Here is a 25,888-nt window from a genome sequence, read left to right on the forward strand (position 1 = left end):
AGCAACTGGAGTAAAAGGAAGGTTTAGAGCCTTCAGATTCATCCCAAATAATCTACACATTTGTTTTTTGTTTTGGTTTCTGTTCCCTCTTTAATCCTGCCCATAATAGTAGAAACATAAAACATGATTGAAAAAAATTCACAAACACAGAAATTACAAAAAAATATATATGTATATCAACATTTATTTTCATCTTAAATAAAATAACTCTGGCTTGAGTTAGACTGTCACCAAAGCTATTTAAGTCTGATGTTATGTTATTTATGATAACATGTTGCAGAAAGCACAGACATAGTGGCTATAGGAGATTCACATTAAAGTCCTGTCGCAGTCTGTTCCGTCTCCAAACCCCAGTTCGATGTTTCTAAGCTATCAGCACATTACGTCATTAAGTCATTACTCATCAAGTTTCATAAATTCCTTCTTTTAATTTACTCCAACATGGCAGAATACACAAAGATTCCTGTTTCACTCACAGTCAGACTCCTTGCACTGGGACTTATTCTTATTTAAAGATACAGGGCTGGACAATATGGCTGAAAAATGCATCACAATAAAAGGCTTTCATATCAGTCAATATGAATAATTATTGATTAGGTCTTTTTGGTTTGTTTGTTTTATCTAGTTTTCTGTCGAGTTGTTCTACTCATTTTCTCCTTTTACTCCATACTGCAGGGAAGAGACCAAACCTGAAACTGCAGCTGCGCAAATTAATCCGGTTGTTGCTAGGTAACCAAAGAGCAAGTGAGTTAATGCCCCGCTAAAGTATTCCCTCTGCCTACATCCCCCAGAATGCTGTGCGGTTCTGGACAGGAGTTTGGTGAAATTATTTAGAATTCTGTCAGGCGTATTATTACATTGCGTGTCTGTTATTGATTTATTGCTCAGTCCTACTGATACACAAAAGGTTCTCAGCTCAACAACCTCCAAGTTCAGCAACATGTAAGTAAGTATGTAACCATCATTATAAGACAAGAAACAGAAAACACACATTTAAAAACAATGAAAGAAATGTAAACAGATGGTTTGAGGATGGAGGACAGGGTGTCTCAGTTATTGTAAATGCTTGCAGATATCGCAACACTTTGCTTACGTCATGAATTGATTTAAGGTCAGTCACAGAGGTAGGTGTTGTGTTTTTTCTTTGCGGTTTTTCACGCTAAATGAAAAACTGGAGCAGATGCAGGCAGGCGATTCCCAGTCCCAAACGACACGTTGGGAGGCTTTGATTCTTCCCATTAGGACGGCTCAGGCACGCCGAAGACGTTCGGTGGTTTTAGCTTGTAAGCGTTGAAGAAGGATGACACTTGATCGGGAAGCTCTGCCAAGACGCTCTGGGCAAGGGCCACGCTGTTTCCCTGCAGCAAAACAACGGCACAATAACGATGGAGAATCATCACTAAGTGAAATGGGGAATTTAGAGATATTAAACACGCCACTGCTTGTGTTTAGGTTAGCAAAAGCATTCATAAGCTTTGAGCTTTTTCCACATTTTGAGGCAAAAATCATCTCAAAAAGTACGCATGGATGGATTTTATGTGTGTAGGCTGTGGTTTTTCAGGCCTTCCACAATGGCTCTCCATGTCTTTGGCTAAAAATTATAAAGGATCAAACAAATTTTTAAAAATATAGATATAATAAAGAAGTTTTTCTGTTTTTATTTTGGGTTTTTTTACACCCCCAATAAACAATTGCATTGAATTTCTGCAAATGAATGACACTAAAAGTACCAACAATACTTTTTCCATAAATATCAAAATCCAATATATGTGTCCACTCTCTGTCTTTAAATATTATTTCCTTTAAAAAACATTTAAATAAAATATTTCTTTTAAAAGATATTTTCTGGATTGTAAATATTTATGATAAATTCTAAATTGTCTTTTTAAAAAGGAAAAAAAAAAAACGTGGCTCTAAACACCTTTTTTTCTTCTTTTTTTTGCTTGACTGAGGGAAAAAAATATCATCCATGATGATACAAACCAACCAACCAACATAAACAAACAACAAACAACTTTTTATGTTGGTATTAAACCAACACAAAAAACTTGTCAAAAGTTGTGATGAGAAAGAAAGAACAAAAAAACCCAAAAAGAGTGAAATGCAGTTGGATCCTTATCTTTGGTAGGACAATCTGTGCCCAGGCTTAAATATTAACCATGAAAATCAAGGTCAAGTGACACAATGTGGATGTGGAGGAGTTCATTTGGTATTTATGGGTTTGTTTTGCAAGTTATTGTATTTTAACCCTGAGGCAGCGGGGGGAGCTAAAGCTTCTGACTCGCTGCTTACATGGAAATGTCTGAAAGGCACAAACTGGACGATATCTCTGGCGGCTGCGTCCCCCGTGGGGGACAGCAGCAGTTTGTCGTCGCTGTCCAGGAACTCCATGGCGTCGAAGTCCGCGCCGCCGACGCCCACTATGATGATGGACATGGGCAGACGGGACGCCTCCACGATGGCGACGCGTGTCTGGTCCATGTCTGTGATCACGCCGTCTGTGAGGATGAGCAGCACAAAGTATTGCTGCGCATGGACAGACATAAAGGGACAGGACAGAGATGATTAGCTTTAAACTTATTTGGGAATTTTTTGGCTTTACTGAATACTTGAATGATAAAAAATAAATAAATACTTGGCTTATGAGAAATCAGAAAATCCATGAATCAGAGATAAATTTGACATATTTTTGTTATATTTTAAAGGGGCAGCATGATGTAAAATTGACTTTTTTGAACTTTACATCATTGTATTATGTTATTCCTTCATCAAAAACATTTCTGGAGGGTTCCCTTGATTCTTTCATGCATGTTTGAGAAATCCTTTAATCTCCCGTGGCAACCGTTTGGCTGTGGGAAACACCTGGTGGGACCTAGCCCCGCCTTTGATGACAAAGCTCCTCCTCTGGGTTGCAGTTTCCAGGCTACCAAACTTCCACATTACACAGCAATTCTATCTCACTCAACTCCTTCAGACTAGCCAGAAGCAATTAGCAAACACCTAGTGGAACTGCGCATCTGCTGAGCTCATTAAACGAGCTACAATGCCACACTGGTAAAAATGCTAATAGAGGAGCTATGTTGAAGGTGGAGTTTCAGATAGAAGAGGAGTTTTTAAAGAGACAACGACCCAATTTCAAGATGTTAAAATACAAGCAAAAATTTATTTTAAGTCATATTTGATATATATAGCATTTTGTTTAACAACTGATGTTACCACAGTTACTTGATTGTGCTATAAAATAGCATTACGTCCCTGAAAAACACATAACACTGCCCCTTTACAGTATCAAAATGGTTTCCTACCGACGCAGCGTTCTGCCGGAGAGCTTGTCTGGCAAAGCAGGCCACATGGTTGATGACTGGAGAGAAGTTGGTTGGACCCCACAGCTTCACCTGAGGCAGACACTGCCGGTAGGCCTGCACCACTCCCTCTATCCCTGCAGCACACACACACACACACGCACACACACAAAGAAACTTCTCAGGGTAAAAGCCAGCATAGCTGCAATCAAAACTTGACGAAGGGCTCACCTGCACAGAAGGGATTTGCTGGATTGAAGTTGATGGGAAACTCGTGAGAAACCTGTCAGCATGAGGATTAAAGAAGATTAAAAACGACATGATATAGTGGTCTCTGCCACACAGACACATGAAGAAAGAATGGAGATCAAAGGTGTCCAAAGTGAGTCAAGATTCAATTTTGGCTTCTTATTTTTAATCAGGGCAAAATTATTACACACAAAGTAAAATCTTATGTTGGCTCTAGCAGAAAGTACTTTGAATATTTTTATTTATTTTTATTAAACTTGGCTACGTACTTGTCAATAAAAGTGACTTAAATTTTGTTTTCATTACTAAGAATTGAAGAAAAGTTCTATTATTTTCAGTCAAGATCTTAAAAAAAACTGTAAAGTGGATCACTTTTCTTATTTTATATTTTGGATTTACAACAATTTACACATCCCTTTCCAACACCAAAACAATGACTGCTTTACTCGTGTATTAAATTGTTGCAGCTTAGTTTATCATTGTGCAGATAAAATAAATAAATCTCTTTTCTGCCTCATGTTTTTGGTCTTGTGACTTGATGGTTTTGGTTCAAAAAGTTTGGACACCCCTCATGTTGATTGTGTTTAGCAAGAAAAGCTCTGATGGCTTCATCAGAGCTTTGGTTGATACTGAAAATTGTAAAATGGTTGATACTGAAAATTGATTGATACTGAAAATTGTAAAATTGACATTAAATGTTCTGCTACATCTGAAAAGCAGTTTTATTTAATAAAATATGAAGTATTCTGTATGACTGTCAGATTAAATAGTGTGTTGTTTTTTTTATACCTGCCATGACGGAGGGATCTGAGCTCCAAATCCAAACACTGGAAACATCTTAGTACTAAACATAAAGAAAGTCACAGTTAACATTCATCCAGTTAAATCGAGTCCTGTTGAGAGGCAGTAAAGTCATTTACTCACATAACACACTGCTGCACAAATAGGAATGGTTTTTGTAATATATTGTTTTCTTCCCAATATAATGGGAAGAAAACTTTGTTTTTTTTAACCAAAAGTTATTTTGTTTGTTTGTTTTTTTTTTGTCCCAATTTTCACTTTTGGAAAAAAATGACAGATTTAGTGAATGTCTCTACCAACTTTGTAGGTCTAATTTTTTTGTGTTTTTTTTTACCCATGGTTCTTTGCAAATTTGGCTTAAGCTCAGTCTGACAGGATGTAGTCTGTGAACACCAGTTTCCAATTTTTCCCACAGATTCTCAATTTCAATTAAGTCTGGACTTTGACTGGGTCATTCTAAGCTATGGTCTAAACCTTTACATATCGAGACCCTCCTCCCAAACATCATTAGCTTCTGGCCTTGAACAAAATAAAAATATTGACTTTTAGAATGTTTTTTCCCCCCCTCACTTTTATTCACTATTTAATAATTATTAACTGCTGTGTTATACGTTCAGATTTTAGTCGGCCATCAGTCCTCAGTAGAGCTGAGGGACGATTTTGTTCCTTACAGACGGTCGTCCATTTTGCACTCACTGCTGCTAGCTTGAGGAGCAGAGCAGCTTGATCAAAAACATGAGCATAGCAAATAACCTTTCGATAACTTATTTTAATTTATATTTTATGATAATCATAGAAAAACAGATTTGATTTTGTGATTTAAAAAACCCCATTACAATTAAAAATTTATTATTTATTAAGAACTGCATTAGATTTAACTTTTTGTATTTTTTGCCTTTTTGTTTCCCTCGTCTTTCCTCCAGCGTATGAGGCTCCCTAGCGCCACCTTGTGGACACTCAACTTGGTCCAATTTGATGTCTAGGTCACCTTCTTCCACATCTTTGCGTCTCTATGTGGCTTGTAACAAACTGCAAATGGCACTTCTTACCTTTCTTATAAAAGTTAATATTCCGTATCCTTTATTTCACATACAAGGGTACAATAAAATACATTTAAGTTTGTTGTTGTGTGACAACATGTGAAAAAATTCAGGATGCATGAATACCGTTGCATCAAACTCTATGTTATATAAGGCTATAGTGTGTAAACTCTAAACTTCTTCCACACACTGATTTTGTCTACACTGATCTTTGCTCCTTTCTAAGATTGGTAAAAAAAAAAAAAGTTTATTAACAATGGTTACAATTAAGGATGTGGGGGTTACAAACCAATCATAATACGTAGTCTACCTGTCGTAGTCTTTGATGACGTTACCTACGGCCCAGATGGCCTGCAGGTATTCATTGTAGCCGTCAGGGCTGATATAGTGAAGGGACTGGGGGGATATGGGGTCACCATTAGAGCCTGTAAAGTCGATGGCAATCTGGGCGCCGCAGAGAGAGAGAGAAAACGCAAAAATAAAAGAGCATTCTACAAGACAAGACCAAGTAGTTTATGCCAAACTCACCGTAAAGTTGATCTGACATCCTCCCATCACATAATCCAGGAAGCTATATTCCTTCTCCACCTGAAAGACGCAACGTTACTATAACCGTATCCACAAAAACGAGACGTATGGAAAATGTGCATCAACAATATTAACTGGGAGTTGTCTAAAATTCAACGCTCAGACTCTTAAGACCCGCTCACACCAGATGACACCTCTGCGCAGTTTCAGTGATCTCTACGAGCGATTCAAATGAGACTGGATTATGGGAAATTTTGGGAAAACTTTGCGTGATGTTACAAAGGCTCTTCTGGAGGCCACCAAATAAGTTCCCTACTGAATTTATAAGCTACCATCAGATGGAGCAAAACATTTCAGCATCACATTTTGTGGAAGTTTTCTTAAGGGATGCACCGATGTCAAAATTTGGGTCAATATCAATGTCCGATATATTTTATATTTCACCCCCCTTTTGACATATCCACCGATATTTTCTGTATATTATATATATATATATATATATATATATATATATATATATATATATATATCCATTGTTACCTGGCAGCGCTTTATGCAAATGATCCCAGAGTTTTTATATTTTTTGTTTCCCAACTTTCTGGAGTTAACGCATAAGAATTCCGCCTGAAAATGGAAAGAGACGACGTATTAATCTGTGTAAACTACAAACAGTCACAAAAATAAAACACCTAGAAAGTCTTACCGGCGACAGGTGTGTTCCTGCTAGCATCTCTGCTAGCGAGGCTCTAAAGCTCCCAATGAGGTCGTGCGAGCCGTTCACGTGGTGGTCGTAGCAATCCACCTATGAAGAAGAGGAAGAAGAAGGCTTTCCTCAAAAAGAAGCATCGTCATATTAAGTTTCAGTGTCATGCATGCTTCATCCTATTATAAGCAGCAGCGTTACTTCAGATGAGCTCAAATGAAAAACGAATAAAGGGAAAAAGCCCACCTTCACACCGTCATCCACGAATCATGCATGTGCTTGTTCGGCTGGATGACAAACACTGCCGCTTTTTAGGTTTGGTAGCGATACACAACGAAAAAAAAAAGGAAAAGAAAGTGCAATACAGCATGAATTAGTAGCATGTGAGAGAAACAAGTCCATAAAAACAGCAGACATGTTTTTTATTCAGATATGTTTATAAGAAAACATATTAGTTCATGTTAATACGGAGCATTTTCAAACAACAGGCATATTAGGTCAAGATGGAAAGTAAGTACACCTGCTTTTAAATCCTAATATCTTACAGCTTCAAGAGCGTGACCACTCTGCCTTTACAAAGTGCTAACAGAGACATTTGTTGCTGTAGCATTTTGCTAACACAATTCATAAACTCAAATTGAAGTTTATATTTTTTTAATATATAAATTCCCAGTGTTACAGATTGACAACTACAAAATGATATTTATTTTAGGGTTTCAAACATCTATACCAAATGTGTCAAAAAATGTGGATGTTAGTGTAAAACATTAGAAATAACTTAGGAGTTTACTTACTTTTGCCATCACTGTAAAATCTAAGAGAAAAGATTACCTTTATTGGTTTTTCCACATCTCCTCCACAGAGGGCTCGCAACGAAATACGGAAAGGTCTCCATACTGGGTTCAGGTTGTTATAAACGACCTGCACAAACGTGAACAAGCGTACCCAGAGTGAGCAACGGCATCCGTCCCGCGGGTGCTTGAGATCCAGATAAATGTGTTTACCTCTGTCCTGTGAGCCAGCTGCCATCCTGTTTCTGTCTGCTTGTAGAACTCCAAGAACGGGTCGGACCACCAGAGAAACTGAACGACGTTACAGCCATTGTTATCACGTACAGGATAAGCTCGAGCAATATGAAACTATAAAAAACAAAAGCATCTGTACCTTTTGGTCAAGCCTTCTCGCTGACACTTCAAAGTTTGCCACTCTTGTGTCCGTTATTTCTTCAGCACATATCTATAATTCAGTTGACACAGGGGCACAAGCTTATTTGTAATCTGACTTACTGTTTTGGCCACATTACAACACAGCAAAGCATATTATAAAGCATGTTTTAGATTGTTGGATGAGACGGCAGTGATGAGCAATGGGTCCACCTACAGTAATTGTCCCGTTGCCTGCAGGTCTCCTGTCCGTCAGCAACAACTGGCGGGTCATCTGCCTGTTGGAAACTATCTGGATGCAAATAAAATCAACTCTGTTGCTTTGAAAAAGGAAAAGAAATAGATTTTTCTTTTACATGTATACATATATAACTCACCTGACCAAGTGTACATTCCAGCTCCCCCAAGAAATCATCATCACTCAGGTCGTAGGTACTATTGTCGATGTCATACACGCAAAACTTCAGCTTCTGCACCATCTCAAAGTAGTAGTCAATGACAAACTTCTTGGCAAACTTTGGGTTTAGGCAGTTCAGGATCATCTCTGTGCGCCCAAGCTGATGGAGAAAGATTAATCGCATTACGTTGCTCAGGATGAATTTGTCATGAGAATGTGGATGACTTCTACAATCTCCCACCATGAACCCGACACAGACCTCATACCAGTGGGAGCCAGAGGTGCTGATGTAAAGGGCGCACAGGGGGTCCGACTTGGAGAAGACGTCCATGTCCATCAGGTTTTCACACGAAATGGTCAGCTCCACCTTGGTGGCCAGGTGAGTGGCCACGGGAGCCGAGGCAGCTGCTGAGGCCATTCCACCTAGACTTGTTGAGAAGACAATCTGCTGTTAACGAACAAACAAGGATCATTTATTTATTTATTTTAAGGATTTTATTTATTTATTTTTGCTCTGGTGGACTTTATTTGACAGTGAATTGACGGGCAGTTGGGTTATGAGAGAGTGACAAGTGTCAACGGGTCGGGACTCGAACCAGTGACGGACTGAAGTCTCCTACATAGGTCGCGCTCTACCCACCACGCCCAATAAATTTAGGTTGGTTGATTGATTAATGGTTGATTGCAAGTGTACACCATATATTTTCGATTTAAAAAGAACATTTATTGAAAACCATGTATTATCTTGTTTTATTCGCATAATTATGCACTACATCCAGGCACGTGCATAGGGGGGCTATGGGGGTGCTTGAGCACCTGCCCTTTTTGCTCCTTGCCCCCAAGTGCCCTGTTGGTCAATTTTTATTTTATTTTATTTTTTTTAATTATTTTTCTAAGCCCTCTTCTGACACATAACATGTACTAAAATTATTATTTATTTATTTGTACAACAAAATAAGCCCTCCGGTCACCTTGTTACCTTTGACCTTTTGCCCGTGACGCATGACGCAGTTGCCTCTCGCGCAGTGCGAAAGCGGCTAACTGGAGCTCAACGTAGCGAACGTTCCAGATTACAGAAGTTTTTGGTGAATAAAAAAAAACGTTTTTGGTGAATAAAGTGGGGTAACTTGCTACTTGTCAGATGACGGAAAACGTTGAAGTATCGTTTCTGCTTCAGGACGGAGTCGCGGTTTAAGCAGAGAGGTAATAAAATACAACAGACACTGACAGGCCTCTGCGTCTGCTTTTCTCTGAAGAACTACTGAGCGGGAGGAGACAGCCAGGTGAGGTAAAACTTCTTATTAGTATTCAGTATTAGCTAGCTGATAGCTAGCGACTTTGCTAGCAAAGCAAGATAACTAAAAGCTTCTTCCCTGTACCGTTAATGATAGCGGTCACTCATTCTTTAGTATTTATTATGCAATAGGGGCACATCGCCCATCTAAAACTTATCTCCATAATGGATACATGTCCGATCTTCTAATTTCCTTTGCTGCATAATGTACATTGGATTTATTCTGGCGTTAGGTAAATGTATCTTGACGGAAAATAACACTTAAATAAAAGTCCAACAAGGATATTAATTTAGAATTAAAAATAACTCACCGTGAATTACCATGATAGAGATAAAATGTGTAATTAATAAACTAACAAAAAATAAGTTTGTTTGGCAAAACAAATAAAAAAATTCACTTCATAAGACAAATGTGTAATTTAAATGTTTAAAAAGGTTTTTTTTAAAGCAAAACTCAGTAGGCTTTTCTCATAGTGACATGCATTAACAATTCAATTTTTGCTTTTGTTTATTTCTTTTATCTGCAGTTCCACGTTAAAGTTTGATGCAGCTCTGCTTTCCTGAATGGACCATCTTCATCTCCACTGCAAGTGTAGTAAACAGGCAGCTCTTTGTTTATAGATTATGGTCCACTAAAAGGTTGCATTGTGCCCTTGTTTATATTTTTAATAGTGTAATTCTGTAAAGACAAAATATGTCTGGTCTAGCTCTGATTTACATATCTTGCTAAATTGCGGGTTTGAATATCGCAATACTTTCCTATAACATAGGGGTCCCCAAACACATTTGGTCCGGCCCCCTGAACAATGCCAGAGAGCATACTTTTTTTTTTTCATCTACCGTATTTTCCGGACTATACGCCGTTTGTATGTGGATTTTTCTTCAACCACCAGGGGACTCTTTAGCAGGAAGTTAATCATTGGAAGTCTGTTACTTGCGCACCAACATTGAGGCCACAAGCAGCAGAATGAGTAAGAAACAGATCAGATGTCTTTGGAAAGTTTCTTTGCAAAGGGGAAAAGGCCCAGAGAAGAGACAGGAGAATGGATTCATCCTGGACCGTTAGGTGAGAGTCCCACATTACAAGCCGCTCTGCGTAACATGTGGCAACCGGCTGCTAATGAAGCAATGAAGCTTCAAGCTGCTTCGCCGTAGAGACCAAGCAGGCTGTGGATATAAGCAACACTTCAGGTGTTATTGTCTCTCATCACTCCCAGATGGGACCGTCTGGTTGAAGAGAAACAAGCTCAGTGCTCCCGTTAGTCAGTATTGTGAGTTAAAATTTTTACGAAAGTAAAACGTTCGTTTTTGTGGCGCTTCTGTTATGTAAACGTTACCATAGCGACCAGAGTCAGAGCGTTTGGGCAGTGGTCGAGAGAAGATGAGTAGAGCTTGAGTCTTAAGTCTGGTTTAGACGGAAAGATTTAAGAATTGTCGGCCGATTCTCCAAACCTCTGTGGCCACAGAGCTGATAAAAGATCAACAGGTTCGATCGGTTCGTGTGTCCAAGGCAGGAGCAACACGAACCAATTCCAGTCACGAACATCCCGATTCCAGAGGATAATCCAGTAAAACTCCCAACATGGCGGGAATTTAGAATAACCAAACACGGATGACTATGTAGAAGCAATAGTGATAGTTTGTGGAGTCATTTTAAGAGATAAAAGATGTAGCAAAAAGAAAAATGGCGGTGGATAAAGGATGACGGGAGCAGCCGCTCTATTTGCTGCACTATGATTTGGAGGTGAATATGTTTTTTCATAGTTAACATTTTTAACTGAATAAACATAATAATGACCTTTAGAAACATTTCCAGATATCATCTCTGATATCCACCGGACTCTCGGTTGCGTGATATGTCAGCTGTTTGGGATTCCCCTCTGTTCTTACGTCACCGCGCTTTCTGATTGGCTACCTGTCACATTCAGCAGGTTTTATTCTCGTTCCAAGTCAGGGAAAACCCCACAGGTTGCGATAAAAGGGCCAAGACAACTCAAATTGGGTATAATCAAGAGTTAGTGGGAACACCAACATGTAGAAGCCTTATCTGACTATTCTTCCTCCCCTCCCTCGCTCCCCCCTGAGCCGCAACAAAATTTCCAAGTCTTGACCAGTCCACTGTAATAAAAAGGTTGGGGACCACTGATTTGGCACATGCTAGTAGCAACACGAAGGATCAGCACTTTTACCGTTACAGTTACCGTTCGGAAACTAATCAGTTCTGTTAAATCTAATCTCTGCACCTTTTTCTTTTTCAATGTAATAAATGTGATATTCAATTGACCTGTTATGACTCCAATTTTGGGTGTCCGCCCCCCTCTGCTGCTGTTGCATCGCTGTGGAAAACCTGGAGCGACAGAGATATCTGCGGCTTATATGTGCATGTTTACTGGTTAAAAAACAACAAAACTTTGGGGTTGTGGCTTATAGTCCCGTGCGGCTCATAGTTCGGAAAATATGGACTGTAATCCTTCCTGGATTTTTTCTGTGAAGAACCCAGAGAGGGTTATTTGATTGAGCTTTCTGGAAAACAATACATTTTTACATTTAAGCACTTATGCAATCGTCAACAGTTTTTCTGTTACAAACCGACTTCGGCCCCCCATCGGAGAAGGGAATAGTTATGTGGCCCTCACAGGAAAAAGTTTGGGGACCCCTGCTCTATATGGAGATGTTCGTTAGCTTTGATTGTATATCTCACAATTTTGTAATTTATCATTGTTTATTAAACTCTAAAAGCTGAGAGGCTTTGTTAATATTCTGTCCTAGAATGTGGTTAGATGTACTTTTTTTTAGCACCTGCCCCTTTAATGGTCTCTGCACGGCCCTGACTACATCTGTTGTAAAATGACATTTCCTCAAAATACACTTAAGTCTATCATTTTACTACGAATTACGTGAAAAATCTACATGGTTAGGAAACTTGTTGCACAGTAGTGTTGCAAAAACTTATTTTCCTCAGTGACAGCACTACACGGCCGTACAGATGAATGCAGAAAACAACAAAAACATTACATTTACTCTAAAAACAAAGAATGGACATAAATGATACATCAACCAGGAAAGTGACTTTGTTTTGGAATTTGAACTTGGGTATAAACAGTTCCTGTCTATGTAAATGTTTCATCAAACTGTTACATCATTCATGCAGACTTTCTAACACTACCATCACTTGTGAGCGTCATATTTAGCCGCTGTACTGACACCGTAGTACCTCGAGATGGGTGTGGCGACCCACCAAAACACGTTACAATCACTTGCAGTATCCACTCCTTAGTATTTGGAGACTTACTCACATTAATTTACCCGTTCAGCACCTGATATAATAGCTGTTGATCCAATAACTTATTTCTGCTTCTGGCCGAGTAATGAAAACTAAGGTTTATCTGACAACAACAGCTGGGCGAGTCGGTGTGGGTGGAGCCAACTGCTGATCTTTACTCTGATTGGTCAACCTATAGCCGGATTAACCCCATCGAACCCGATTACAGTGGAAAACTAGGAACGGTGGGTATTTTACAACAGTAGTGAAACTACGATAGGATTTTTTTTATTAACGAATTAGCTTATTATTCAGTTTTAATAATAACCCGGAACTCTTAAGGTGTTCGTTTGTTTCTCATCAGAAGCAGAGGGACGAGCACAGGCAACGGGATGCATTCAAGAGCGGCAACACTGTTTAGTTGTAATATAACAACAAAACAAACGTCTCATCTACTGCCGTATTTAAATTGAACAACAGTAAATAATGCATGTGAAATTGTACTCAGATATATATTTAGTGAAACTGGGGTTGTTATACTTAACCCGAACTACTTATAGGTATATTTGTGTTTTTAACCAATTAACGTCGAGAATGCATTTGTGCTCTTGAATGTTCACCGTTCGTCTCCGCTCGCTGCTGCCCGGGTTGACGTTAAGACGTGCAGTTCCTGCTCGTTGGACCTTTGGATCTGACAGATGATGGCTAGGAGGGTTTTATCCCGGTTTGTGAACAGGAGTTTGCTGGAAGCTGCAGTCGGCGCTAAAGGCGGAAGGATCAGGGGATCGAACCGCTTCTTCCGGACAAGTGCCAGCTGGACAGTCGGTGCTCTTGGTGTAAATACTTTATGCTTTGTTCGTTTCTGCCTGCTAAACTGACGATAAAGCTCTTAGTAATAGAGAGGTTGCCAGCCACTCTCACGGGGCTGACGTGAAGTGATGGATGATGAAAGTAGATCAAAGTTCACCGGAGCTTTAATCGTGTTTCGCACTTGTTAAAGCTTCCTGAACTTATTAGATCTACTAAGTTCAGGAAGCGAAAACTTAATTTCCAAGAGAAAGTCCAACTTTATTTTCCATATAAATATTAAAATGGGATGTTGTTACTTTAGGTCAGCTAGGATACCAACCAATAAAACACAAAATACAACATTTAATCCTTACCTTTGTTTTTCTGACCTGTTCTTGTCCACAGAGTGGAAGAGCAGCATTCCTGCTGGGTCTCCCTGTACTGTCTGGTCTAAGTTACCAAGCTTTCCGTAACCTGCAGAGTTCAGCCGTGGTTTGCGCTTTAGATAAAGGTAAATAGGCACACTGGGTGGGGGTGGAGAGAAATGATAATAAATAAAAAAAATCTAAGTGATTTTGGAGTTGAATAGATTCGGTACTTATCAGATGCATCTCCACTGACAACAGGTTGTCATGTTTTGTGTCTGGGCAGATGAGGTCCTGGAGCAGGCCGACTACCTGTACAGCTGCGCAGACACAGAGAAGCTTTACCAGCTGCTGCTGCAGTACAAGGACAGGTGAGCCTGAACTGCAGCCACTCACTTTCAGATCGATTTCTGTCCAAAATGCATAGAACTTAAAAGGCGAATTTCACTAAACAAGACTGAACTGAAAGTTTTTTTTTGGCGATTTAACACAAAAAGTTTACAATATCCAGATATTACAGCTAATTAAGATCCAAAATTAAGCAGTTTTTCCAGAAAGTGTGAATATTACACAGAAAAAAATAACGCAGAAATATTATGGTCTACATATTCATGGGAAAGACTGCTGGCCAATTTGACAGTCACTGACACCCACCACAAAAAAAGACTAAGCCATATGCTTGGTCTTTGCTGTATTAGAGCAGATCAGAAAGTTAAGTGGAAGAAAAAAATGCTACAGGAAAATCTTGACAAGAAAGGGATACCTCCAACTTTGGATACAGGAAACATTGGCCATTTTCCTTGGATTTAAGTCAGCCCTGAACCAAACAATATCAGAAAGAATCTAGTTTTAATCCTGTAAAGAACTCCCGAGTTGAATTAATTGTTCTACAAGTAAAGTTCCACTGGATGACAATAAGGCCACCCTTTTGTTGTAGTCGTTTTGTCAATCCAGCACCATCTTAGCACATGGGTGGACCAAAAGTTGGGATTTTTTTCCTGGTCAGTGTGGGGTCGTCATGCATGTGCTTCCGTGCAGCGAGGATGCAGAGTTCCTGTGGAGGCTGGCCCGGGCGTCTCGGGACCTGTCCCTCCTGCCCGACACAGACGCCGGGAGGAAAAAGCAGCTGACGTTTGAGGCCTTTGAATATGCAAAGCGGGCTCTGGAGAGAGACGACAAATGTTTTGCTGCACACAAAGTAAGTCGGTTGTTTCACCTCAAGAAGAGGTACTGATGTAGCAATCAGGCCCATTATGTTTTATTAAGAATAATGTCGTTCGGCGGTGTATTCCCAGTATGAAATATGCTTGTTTTTTCCCCCCCTTACCTCAGTGGTACGCCATTTGCCTCAGCGACACTGGGGAATTTGAGGGAGTCAAGGTTAAAATAGGAAATTCATACATCATCCGGGAGCATCTGGAGGTGAGAACATCTGGGCCACCGTCTTAAAACAAAAGCGGTACATTTATTCATCTTCTTCCTCCCAGAGGTCTATTGAGCTCAACCCTAAAGATGCCACATCCTTACACATTCTAGGTTACTGGTGAGTCTTTTTCTTCTTCTCTTCTTCCAATCATTCCAGTCAAATTTAAATGGAAGTGGACACAGCCTAGGAGGATTTTAGCATTATTAACTAAGTCTCAATTTATAATGTGTTATGTTTTTATGATTTAAAGCGCTTTGAACTCGTTACTGATACGCGTTATACAAATTCCACCACCATTCTTGAAATGAAATTAAATCGGGCTTATATAAAATTATATTTTCAATCTTCAAAGAGTTCTCAAAGACTTTACATTTACGTGATGATGGCAAGCTACTGGTTTGTGGCTAGTAGTGCCATTTTGCATCTTTCTACTCTTCTTTATTGTGTTCCAGTTTGAGATTTTAAAGTATGAAACACCAGAAATTGATGATGATTCATCTGTAGACAGTGCCAGTTCACGTCTTGGAAGACTGAATGATGAGTGTTCGGTGTCCTAACCCAGCAGGTCCAAATTTACTGTTCTTCTCGTTGCTAACCCGTGAATCTTCATCAGATCTGGAAGCAGACCATCTGATAGCTTCTGAAGTATTTCAATCCCGGTAGAGGTGTTGCTCTAGTGAAATCTTATCCAAGACAATTTCTTTTTCCTTAGGTGTTTTGCTTTTGCCGAGTTGCCGTGGTATCAGCGCAAAGTGGCCGCTGTAATTTTCTCAACACCGCCTACGTCTACGTTCGAGGAGGTTGGACACTTTTCTCAGTTTTAGCCTTAACCAGTCACTGATCTTTAGTCGCTAATGAATGCTAGTTTTACTTGTGTTTTTCAGGCTTTGGAGTTCTTCCTAAAGGCAGAGAAAGGTAAAACGGCTTGTACTCTAATCATTGAACAGCTCCTGTTGCCTTTAGCTGAGATTCATAATAATTTAGAAAGATTCTTAGCTTAAACACGTCTCCTGTAATTGTTGCTTCGTACAGTCGACCCAAACTTCTACAGTAAAAACCTCCTGATGTTGGGAAAGACCTACATGGCCATGAACGACAAGGAGAAGGCGCTTCACTGGCTAACCAAAGCTAAAGAGTACCCAATCCACACACTGGAAGACAAAGAGGTATAAACACACATAGCTACTGTAGTATTAAAAGTATTTACACTCCTTGAATGTTTTAAGCCTTAACCTAAAGGAGACTCTGTAGCAAGGGCAGAAAATTGCTCTTCACAGGTATTCTCTGTCCAATCTGTAGTTAGGAATAAAACATGGTTCTACGGAGCGTTAAGCCACAGGGCGCCGAATACATTTGCGGACCAAAGTTGTCGAGAATTACTTGAGAACTTTGGTTTGCAACATTTTGTTTTGGTTCAACAAAATGCTAAACCACGTCTCCTTTTCCTTCCTCTTCAGTTTTGTACAACATTGTGTTTGTTTGTTGCATAAACTCCCACAAAGTTACGTCAAAGTTTGTGGGTTTAACTCGACCATGTTCAAGGGACATGAACACGCGAGGCGTTATGTAACTGGTTTGTACTGAATGTGGCCGCTGTGATCGCGTAAACATACCAGAATGTGTTCCTCTGCAGGTCCATAAAGAGGCAGTAGAGCTCCTGAATCAACTTTGATGACCTTCTGTCCACCTCTGCTCTGCGTGCCGCAGGAGGCCTTTGGACTCGAACCGAGACAACGAATGAAGAATCCCAATAGAATATATTAGTTGCTTCACTGGGACTCAAAGCAATAAAGACAAAAAAAAAGTAGCTCTAGCTTGAATTTTCTACATGCAACCCTCAAGAGAAATAAGGCATTACAGCACAACTAGAAAACTAATGCTGATAACATTTTATATTTACTTTTACATTGTTCTCAAAAGTGTTTTATTTTCATCTTCTAAAATGTCTACCAGTTGTGTCTGAAGTGATTAACAATAAAAACTATGATTTGACTGCCGTTCTTCCATCTGTTTGCTGCACACTGCTGGTGAAACATGGGTACTACACTTTTCCTCATTCTTTCAAGACAGCGTCATCTGCTTTGGAAATATTTCCCCAGATGATCAAAGTTTGGAAATTAAAAAGCATTGACAATAACTCCATTGAAGATTTTGAAACTGCAGCAGGTAAAAGGCTAGCTAATGGAGTTGATAGCCTGGCTAATTAAAGCTTGATTTACTTCTCAGTCTAAAATGAATTAAATAAAATGCAACAGTTTTTAACAGAACTACTGCTTTTCTTTCTGAAATGCACTCAAACATTTCTGTGTGAACAGTGACAGTTTTTAATGTCATGCTAGTAATACAATACCAGAGTCCCAGCCAGTGATGTGCACAGTTGGACATTAGGAGGTGCTAGAGCACCTGACCTTTTACCTCTGGACAAAACAAAAAAGGGTCCTTCTGGAATGTTTTTTTTTAATTGTTAAAATTAGTTGACAGAGAAGTTGTGCTGTGAAACCGTCTCTCCTCCCCAAAAAGCCAAGCCAGTGACGGTTTATTCACTTATTTATTCGTATCTCATAAATCCATCTCTCTCCATTTAAAATGGGTGAAATCAGATTAGAAATGAATCTTCTATACACATGGTCTCCTGTAGAGGGGGCATTCTGTACAGTGTGGTTGGTGTTTTACAGTGTGTATCTACACGTGATATGTTACAGAGCGGAAGCGTTTCAGGCAGTCAAGCCGACCCACCCCCGACCCCTGAACTTGGGGCCTGACGGGAGCTACGGTCCGACCCCGGGCCAGAACGACCGGCTACGGCCCAGGCGACCTGAAACGACCCTCTCCCCCCGCCGCTATTCTGATAAGAACAAAAGGCATCACAGATTCCCCATCGGTGGAGCGGTGGCTCTGCGTGGTCGATTATAATATTAAAGTATTTCATTTCACTGTCGTCTTTATGCAATCGAAACACGCAACAACTGATTTGGATTACAGGTTTCTGTCGGAAAGGAAGCACAGTTTGATGGATCTCTGTATAAAATGGCCTCCTGCGGCCACAATCAGTTGAATACATGTTATTTACATGACTGATAATGGATCACAAGCTAATCCAGGACAGTAGCTTGTGGCGCTTTGCAGTGATAAAACATTTAAATTTATTTTGCTTCTTTTTTTTTTTTTCCTAGACTTCTAACTGAAATCATCTGCAACAGCAGTGTGGTGTGATGTCTTTGAGAGGGGGGGGGAAAGGGGCACTGGCCCTTTAAAAACTGAAGGAAACCTAGGCTGTGCAGGTTTTTTGAGCAAATAAGGCTTTCTCAGCTCACAACGTGAGCATCATGGATGAAGTAGCTGGGTTGAGCGGTCAGACAGCAGTATTTTCTCCCCCTCTGTTCTGCCTGCTTGTCTAAGTAACACATTTCTTTTTCTTTTTTTTAAAACACCACCTTCAGTCTTGCGTGAAAACAGCGGCTAAAGATATCAGAGCCTTATTTTTCTCCGATCACTGTCTGCTAAAGGGTTGAAGACGACGCGATCCTGCTAACATGAGGTACAAATAATCAAAACGTAGTGTTGCATCGAACACAGTGGCTTCAGAAGGACACGACCTACAGTCCAACTCCAACATCTGCAAATCACACAAACTAGCGCCGCTGTATCTTTTCTTTTTTTTTGTGTCCATTTTCTTAGTTGCAAACGGAAACTGCAGATGATCAGAGTCGTCCTCGTAGATCGCCGTGCCAACGCCGTTCTCTCGTTACGTCACAGTGTGCAAAACAGGCCACAGTCTTGATACAGCCTGGAACGTTTCTGGCATAAACCGGCACTACTGTCACCACCCACACACACTCACACACACACACATACATACTAATGGCTTGTTTTCAATGAAATTTTTAAAATATCTAATATCCTCCAATGAGTTCTCATCGATTTAAAGACACAATTAAGATTCCTTTTTTTTTGCCCCAGAAGAGATGATCCATCGCTGATTTTTGTCGTCGAGGATGGGTCGATCCATGCCGGAAAAATAAAAAGTTTGCGTGCACACGCTCGCGGTGACGGTGGTCGTCTAATGTTTGTAGGCAGCATGCAAGCACACAGGATTTTCTAAAACGACCATCTGTCCCACAAGGAAAAAAACTAAATTTCAGGCACTGAACGCCAAATACAACTAACTTTTTGCCTTTTAACAGCTCTATAGAACTAGAGCTTTAAAAGAAGGTTGAGCCTAAACTAGAAAACCCTCTCGAAAGCACTTTCAGTCTATTAAATTTTTTTTAAAAGCCAGTCAGCCGCTTGGGGTGGACATCTAAAAAGAAAAAAAAAAAAAGAAAAAATATCCATGATTTCTGTTTTTAAAACAGAAAAGCAAATGGATGAAATGTTTTGCATATTTTCATGGAGGGGAAAGGGGGCGTTATATATTATATAAGGACTAGGAACAGGAATGCGGCAAAAAACGATGCTGCAAATTAGGATTTGGTTTTAAATGACAAAATAGCTTATATACATTGGTGGTTATCTTGTGCAATTTTTTTTGTTGTTGGTTTGTTTTTCTTGGCTGATTGAACAGCAGAGAGGGGGGGCTAGCAGAGGGGACAACACCAGAGGACTTTGTCCCTCTATTCTTGGCCAAATCCTTCGGTTTCCTCGATGGCGAAGAGCAGCTTCTCCTTCAGCTGTTCGTAGCTTTTATAGGGAGGCAAGTCCAGGCGGTTAAAACTGGAACAGAGATTAGGAGGAGGAAGTCAGTAGAGAATTATTACAACCTTCTTAAGGCATCATTACTAATGTTACATTTTGTATCTTTTTCAATCAATCTAATGGGGATTTCACACAAAGTAGCAAATGACTTTCTTTTTTTCTTTCTTCAAATAATAAAAAAAAATCATACTTGGTTCAATTCTTGGTGGAAATGTTATGCTTTTGTACATCTGAAGAAAATTATTTTTTTCATTTTTTTGAAAAACAGCAGATGATCAGTTCCACCAGGCGTTTGCAACTCAGCCTTCAGTTGCTGGCTAGTCTGAAGGAGCTGAATTGTTGCCATGGGAGATTAAATGATTTCTCAAACATCCATGAAAGAATCAAGCAACACTCCAGGTATCTTTTTGATGAGGGAATAACATTATAACATGATGTAAAGCTAAAAAAAAAAGTTCATTTTACATAATACTGCTTCTTTAAAAACAAGTTTTGTTTTTTTTATATTTAGGGTATTAAAATCATTGCCCCCATTAGTGCAGGAATAATGTGCCAAAAGAGTTATCTATTCTTACACAGTAATACTTTTTTTTTAAGTCAACGCTGTTTAAATGTGTTCGTCTGAAGCATGAGAGGGTTTGTAAAAAAATATATAAAAATAAATATATATACACATTTAAAATCACATATAATTGACAGTAGAAGCTGCAGCTAAAAGGTTTTTAAACTGAAACCTACTGACCATGTGTGGCTACGGGGAAGCCATGTGTCCTTCCCCACTTTCTCGATGCAGAACTTCTGTGGCCCGTTGCTTCCTGCAACGCAAAACGAGACAATCAAGAGGACGTAAAGCTCCCGGCGTCTTCTGGGTCGTACCAGTTCCGTCACTGACCCATCAGCTCAGCGAAGCCGCCCAGAGGAAGCCGGCAGGTTCCCGTCACAAACTGCATGAGTCGCAGACGCACTTCGTTGTCCACTTCTTTCACCAGCTGCAGGGGAGGAAATCGACGGCGGACACCGTTACAGACCGACGCTTCTTCAGGGAGCTCAGGTTGACGTCAGACGCAAACACATCAAACGCTTGAGCAGTACCTGCCAGAACCAGATGATCTGCTTGCTGTTCCTGGTGTAGTGGCGGTACACGGTGTTTCTCTGCCAGTCCTGCAGGTCCACCTCCTGCATGCCGCACAGCATCACCTGGAAGCAAAGACAAGCAGACTCAGAACACCGGTCGAGTAGAAAAAACAGGAAGCCAGTGATTCATTTTGTCGCAGAGAAGTCTAAATTTGCGACGTTATCAGAATAAAAGCGAGCCGATTCTGAGCAGAGGAGCGCTGCTGCTCACCTCCAGCTCCTTCTCATCGAAATACTGCAACCACTGAAGCGGGACCACTTCGTTGAAGCCATCCAGAAAAGCTTTGGTTTGACCTTCCACCCCACGGGAGAACCTCCACTCTGCCATCAGACTGCAAACACACACAAGACATAGGTAGGTTTTACTTTTCATAATGACCAAACCAAGTGTTTCCAAACTCCTCCATGGCCCCCCAAAGAGCATTAACCTTTGGACAGGGGGCCTCTTTGCAAACCCACAGACAATGCTACAAAATATGTAAAGAAACAAACTTTTAGAAGGTTTTTCATTCACTATTCAATAATTATTACATTCACTTTGCATAAACGCTGCCTCATAGCATTGGATTTTGGATGGTCATGAGTTCTGGGGCACAAAATTTTGTTATCAGATGATATGACTTTATTACAAGGTAGTACAATTTGCGATTATAAGAAAGTATGCAATTTTTTATATTAATCACTTCAAATTTTATTTTATTACCCTGCAGTTCTTATGGCGTTTTTCTTGTTGAACATTTCCCCATTTCTTTCCTTCTTGATTGTGGAGCAAAGCAGCTTGATTAATTTGACTGGCAGCCAATCAGAAAATGAGCATCAGAAACGACATTTAAATTAATTATTTGAACATTTTTGTAATGATTGAAAAACAGAAAACATAAGTTATGACAAATAAAAATGTTTTTTTTTTTTTTTTGCATGTTTTCTCTCAACTTCTATGATACATTCTCAGGCCCCCGCAGCGCCCCCTGGTGGCCACACACTAAACAATACTGGTCTAGACTACAGCAATTTCACAGGTTGGAGCAGGGGTGTTCAAACCAAAATCTAAATAATTTTATTGGGAATCTTGCATTTTTGTGATTTAAAGACAATATTTTCATTAAGCAATGTAGAAAATAATAATTTATTGTAAATACTGAAAAAGGTCTCAGATGGTGTACAGTTTTCTAACCTTTTGGTTGATTTGTTGGTCTAGAAAATGTTTTTTAGCAAAAAACTAATGACAGGGGCCACATAAGATTATTCTTCAGTCCACAGATGCACTTTGGACGCCCCTGGGTTTATTTCTGTTCTGAGAAAACTACCTGATGTACTCCTCCTTGTTCTCCTCCGTCACCAGGATGTTGGCGCCATCGAGCTTCAGGTCATGAGATGAGATTTTCCCCAAGATCTCCATGTCCACGGAGAAGTACATCTCCAGCCCACATTCCTCGATGTTGTTGTCCCTGAGGAGAGGCGACGGCATTACTGCTTCTGTTTTTATTTATACACTAATGTTCTATGCAAGGAAATATAGGAACTTCAACCACAATGTTCAGACAACAGCATTAGTTACAACTAAAGAAAAATTCTGATTTTTAATGTCCTAATAAATTTGGGTTATTTTTCTGTTGAATTGTTAAAATTAACATGACTAGATACTTTTTTTAAAAAGAGGTTAAGTAATCAGTTTTCTTTGTAAAAACATGAAATGAGAAACAGAATTTGTGAAATAATACAACTGAATAACACAAAAGGTTAGTCTCCTAGTTTTAGGCAGCTTATTGAAGGCAGACGGTTCAATTTTATCACTTTATTTCTTAGCATTACCTCAGGAGTTATAATGTTACTCTGTTGTTTCAGTTGGAGCTCAGTTTACATATTAAATTAAGACACTTTGAGGTACATAAAGTAACTAAAATTGGTCAAACTAAGGTCCTAATTTCTTCTAAAGTCAGATTGCTCCTTATGTTTTGCTGCTAGGAAAAAAAGTAGCATACAAATAGCAAAACGTGGCTTTTTGTTCAACTTGTAAGCTGTAAGCAAATTTAAATCAAGATTAGCTCATTCCTACTTCTCCTTGGGCTGCCACCTTATTGTGGTGGAGGGGTTTAAGTGTCCCAATGATCCTAGGAGCTATGCTGTCTGGGGCTTTATGCCCCTGGTAGAGTCACCCAAGGCAGACAGGTCCTAGGTGAGGAACCAGACAAATCGCAGCCCCAAAACCCCTTATGATGGAGACGAACTTTGGATCTGGCGTTCCCTCACCCGGGTCACCGGGGCCCCACTCTGGAGCCAGGCCTGGAGATGGGGCACGATGGCGAGCGCCTGGTGGCCGGGCTTTTTACCCATGGAGCCCAGCTGGGCTCAGTCCGAAGAGGAGACGTGGGTCCCCCTTCCAATGGGCTCACCACCTGTCGGAGGGGCCAAAGGGGTCAGGTGCATTGTGTTACGGGCGGCAGTCGAGGGAGGGAACCCTGGCGGTCTGATCCTCGGCTGCAGAAGCTGACTCTTGGGACGTGTAACGTCACCTCTCTGGTGGGAAAGGAACCGATTCCAGTGTGTGAGGCTGAGAGGTTCCGGCTAGAAATAGTTGGCCTCACCTTGACGCATGGCTCTGGTTCTGGAACCAGTCTCCTTGAGAGGGGCTGAACTCTGGAGTTGCCCACGGTGAGAGGCGCCGGGCAGGAGTGGGCATACTTGTTGCCCCCCATCTTGGCACCTGTACGTTGGGGTTTACCCCGGTGAACGAGAGGGTAGCCTCCCTCAGCCTACGGGTGGGGGGACGGATTCTGACTGTTGTTTGTGCTTATGGGCCGAACAGCAGTTCATATTACTCACCCTTCTTGGAGTACTTAGAGGGGGTACTGGAGAGTGCCCCTCCTGGGGACTCCCTTGTTCTACTGGGGGACTTCAATGCTCACGTGGGCAATGACGGTGAGACCTGGAGAGGCATGGTTGGGAGGAACGCCCCCCCCCCGATCTGAAGTCGAGTGGTGTTCTGTTGTTGGACTTCTGTGCTCGTCACGGATTGTCCATCACAAACACCATGTTCAAGCATAAGGGTGTCCATATGTGCACTTGGCACCAGGACACCCTAGGCCGCAGTTCGATGATCGATTTTGTCATCGTTTCATCTCATCTGCAGCCGTATGTCTTGGACACTCGGGTGAAGAGAGGTGCAGAGCTGTCCACTGACCACTACCTTGTGGTGAGTTGGCTCCGGTGGTGGGGGAGGAAGCCGGTCAGATCTGGCAGGCCCAAACGTGCAGTGAGGGTCGGCTGGGAACGTCTGGCGGAGTCCCCTGTGAGATGGAGCTTTAACTTCCATCTCCGGCAGAACTTCGAACACGTTCCAGGGGCGGTGGGGGACATTGAGTCTGAGTGGACCATGTTCCGTACCTCCATTGCCGAGGTGGCTTATCGGAGCTGCGGGCGCAAGGTTGTTGGTGCCTGTCGCGGCGGCAATCCTCGAACCCGTTGGTGGACACCTTCAGTGAGGGATGCTGTCAAGCTGAAGGAGTCCTATCGGGCCTTTTTGGCCTGTGGGACTCCAGAAGCAGCAGATGGGTACCGGCGGGCGAAGCGGCATGTGGCTCGGGTGGTTGCTGAGGCAAAAACTCGGGCGTGGGAGGAGTTTGGAGAGGCCATGAAGAAAGACTTCCGTATGGCTTCGAGGTGATTCTGTTCCACCATCCGGCGTCTCAGGAGGGGGAAGCAGTGCAGCACCAACACTGTTTATAGTGGGGATGGTGTGCTGCTGACCTCAACTCGGGACGTTGTGGGCCGGTGGGCAGAATACTTCGAAGACCTCCTCAATCCCACCAACATGCCTTCTGTTGAGGAAGCTGAGCCTGGGGACTCTGGGTTGGGCTCTCCAATCTCTGGGGACGAGGTCACCGAGGTGGTCAAAAAGCTCCTCGGTGGCAGGGCCCCGGGGGTGGATGAGATCCGCCCGGAGTTCCCTAAGGCTCTGGATGTTGTAGAGTTTGGTTTGCTGGATTGGCAGACTGGGGTGGTGGTCCCCCTGTTCAAAAAGGGGGACCGGAGGGTGTGTTCCAATTACAGGGGGGTCACACTCTTAAGCCTCCCTGGTAAGGTCTATTCAGGAGTCCTGGAGAGGAGGGTCCGTCGGATAGCCGAACCTCGGATTCAGGAAGAGCAGTGTGGTTTTCGTCCTGGTTGTGGAACACTGGACCAGCTCTACACCCTCAGCAGGGTCCTGGAGGGTGCATGGGAGTTCGCCCAACCAGTCTACATGTGTTTTGTGGACTTGGAGAAGGCGTTCAACCGTGTCCCCAGAGGGGCTTTGTGGGGGGCTCTCCGGGAGTATGGGGTACCAGGCCCTTTGATAAGGCTGTCAGGTCCCTGTATGACCGGTGTCGGAGTCTGGTCCGCATTGCTGGCAGTAAGTCGGGCTTGTTTCCGGTGAGAGTTGGACTCCACCAAGGCTGCCCTTTGTCACCAATTCTGTTCATTACTTTCATGGACAGAATTTCTAGGCGCAGCCGAGGTGTTGAGGGGATCCGTTTTGGTGGCCTTAGGATCACATCTCTGCTTTTTGCGGATGATGTGGTCCTGTTGGCTTCATCAGACCGTGATCTGCAGCTCTCGCTGGAGCGGTTCGCGGCCAGGTGAGGCTCAGTGCCTCCAAATCCGAGGCCATGGTCTTTAGCCGGAAAAGGGTGGAGTGCCTTCTCCAGGTCAGGGGGGTCGTCCTGCCTCAAGTGGAGGAGTTCAAGTATCTGGGGATCTTGT

At 41.6% G+C, this 25,888-nt stretch overlaps 3 protein-coding genes across 5 annotated transcripts in view; 1 reads left to right on the forward strand and 2 right to left on the reverse strand.

Moving 5' to 3' along the window:
* Window positions 1-164: 164 nt before the first annotated feature.
* On the reverse strand, window positions 165-13,114 carry LOC103482264 (copine-3-like). 2 transcript variants are annotated; one of them, XM_008438309.2, is made up of 16 exons: window positions 12,774-13,114; window positions 8,443-8,606; window positions 8,164-8,343; window positions 8,004-8,078; window positions 7,788-7,859; window positions 7,628-7,705; window positions 7,455-7,544; window positions 6,624-6,722; window positions 6,461-6,544; window positions 5,921-5,980; window positions 5,703-5,836; window positions 4,341-4,395; window positions 3,534-3,585; window positions 3,306-3,439; window positions 2,293-2,526; window positions 165-1,358 (listed from the first exon to the last, which is right to left on the reverse strand). In XM_008438309.2, exons 2-16 carry the CDS (start codon window positions 8,599-8,601, stop codon window positions 1,239-1,241), a joined length of 1,626 nt encoding a protein of 541 aa, XP_008436531.1. In that variant the 5' UTR covers window positions 8,602-8,606; window positions 12,774-13,114; the 3' UTR covers window positions 165-1,238. The 2 variants fall into 2 exon arrangements, with proteins under 2 accessions (XP_008436531.1, XP_008436532.1); XM_008438310.2 differs by having other exon boundaries at window positions 8,443-8,611.
* Window positions 13,115-13,293: 179 nt separating this feature from the next.
* On the forward strand, window positions 13,294-17,311 carry rmdn1 (regulator of microtubule dynamics 1). The gene is made up of 10 exons (XM_008438308.3): window positions 13,294-13,575; window positions 13,934-14,039; window positions 14,180-14,264; window positions 14,932-15,091; window positions 15,226-15,315; window positions 15,381-15,436; window positions 16,032-16,119; window positions 16,204-16,234; window positions 16,352-16,485; window positions 16,953-17,311. Exons 1-10 carry the CDS (start codon window positions 13,438-13,440, stop codon window positions 16,989-16,991), a joined length of 927 nt encoding a protein of 308 aa, XP_008436530.1. The 5' UTR covers window positions 13,294-13,437; the 3' UTR covers window positions 16,992-17,311.
* A 537-nt stretch (window positions 17,312-17,848) lies between these two features.
* Window positions 17,849-25,888, reverse strand: part of wwp1 (WW domain containing E3 ubiquitin protein ligase 1) — a 29,224-nt gene continuing 21,184 nt past the window's right edge. For both annotated transcript variants that reach the window (XM_008438311.3, XM_081602028.1), the window contains 6 exons: window positions 22,456-22,596; window positions 21,360-21,480; window positions 21,107-21,211; window positions 20,907-21,003; window positions 20,757-20,829; window positions 17,849-20,032 (listed from right to left, as the gene is read on the reverse strand). In XM_008438311.3, the coding sequence (XP_008436533.1) occupies window positions 19,933-20,032; window positions 20,757-20,829; window positions 20,907-21,003; window positions 21,107-21,211; window positions 21,360-21,480; window positions 22,456-22,596 (637 nt within the window). In that variant the 3' untranslated portion in view covers window positions 17,849-19,932. The remainder of the gene's footprint in view (window positions 20,033-20,756; window positions 20,830-20,906; window positions 21,004-21,106; window positions 21,212-21,359; window positions 21,481-22,455; window positions 22,597-25,888) is intronic.

This window comes from Poecilia reticulata, chromosome 20 (genome assembly GCF_904066995.2).
Source record: "Poecilia reticulata chromosome 20, P_reticulata-male-v2, whole genome shotgun sequence".
In the NCBI taxonomy this organism is placed as follows: Eukaryota; Metazoa; Chordata; class Actinopteri; order Cyprinodontiformes; family Poeciliidae; genus Poecilia; species Poecilia reticulata.

Coding starts and splice junctions, on each gene's coding strand:
- rmdn1 (XM_008438308.3), top strand. CDS start 13,438: ATGATGGCTAGGAGGGTTTTATCCCGGTTTGTGAACAGGAGTTTGCTG. Junction 14,040..14,179: donor GGTTTGCGCTTTAGATAAAG/GTAAATAGGCAC, acceptor GTGTCTGGGCAG/ATGAGGTCCTGGAGCAGGCC. Junction 15,092..15,225: donor AATGTTTTGCTGCACACAAA/GTAAGTCGGTTG, acceptor CCCTTACCTCAG/TGGTACGCCATTTGCCTCAG.
- LOC103482264 (XM_008438309.2), bottom strand. CDS start 8,601: ATGGCCTCAGCAGCTGCCTCGGCTCCCGTGGCCACTCACCTGGCCACC. Junction 7,545..7,627: donor AGCTGGCTCACAGGACAGAG/GTAAACACATTT, acceptor ACGTTTGTGCAG/GTCGTTTATAACAACCTGAA. Junction 4,396..5,702: donor GTCATCAAAGACTACGACAG/GTAGACTACGTA, acceptor CTTTATGTTTAG/TACTAAGATGTTTCCAGTGT.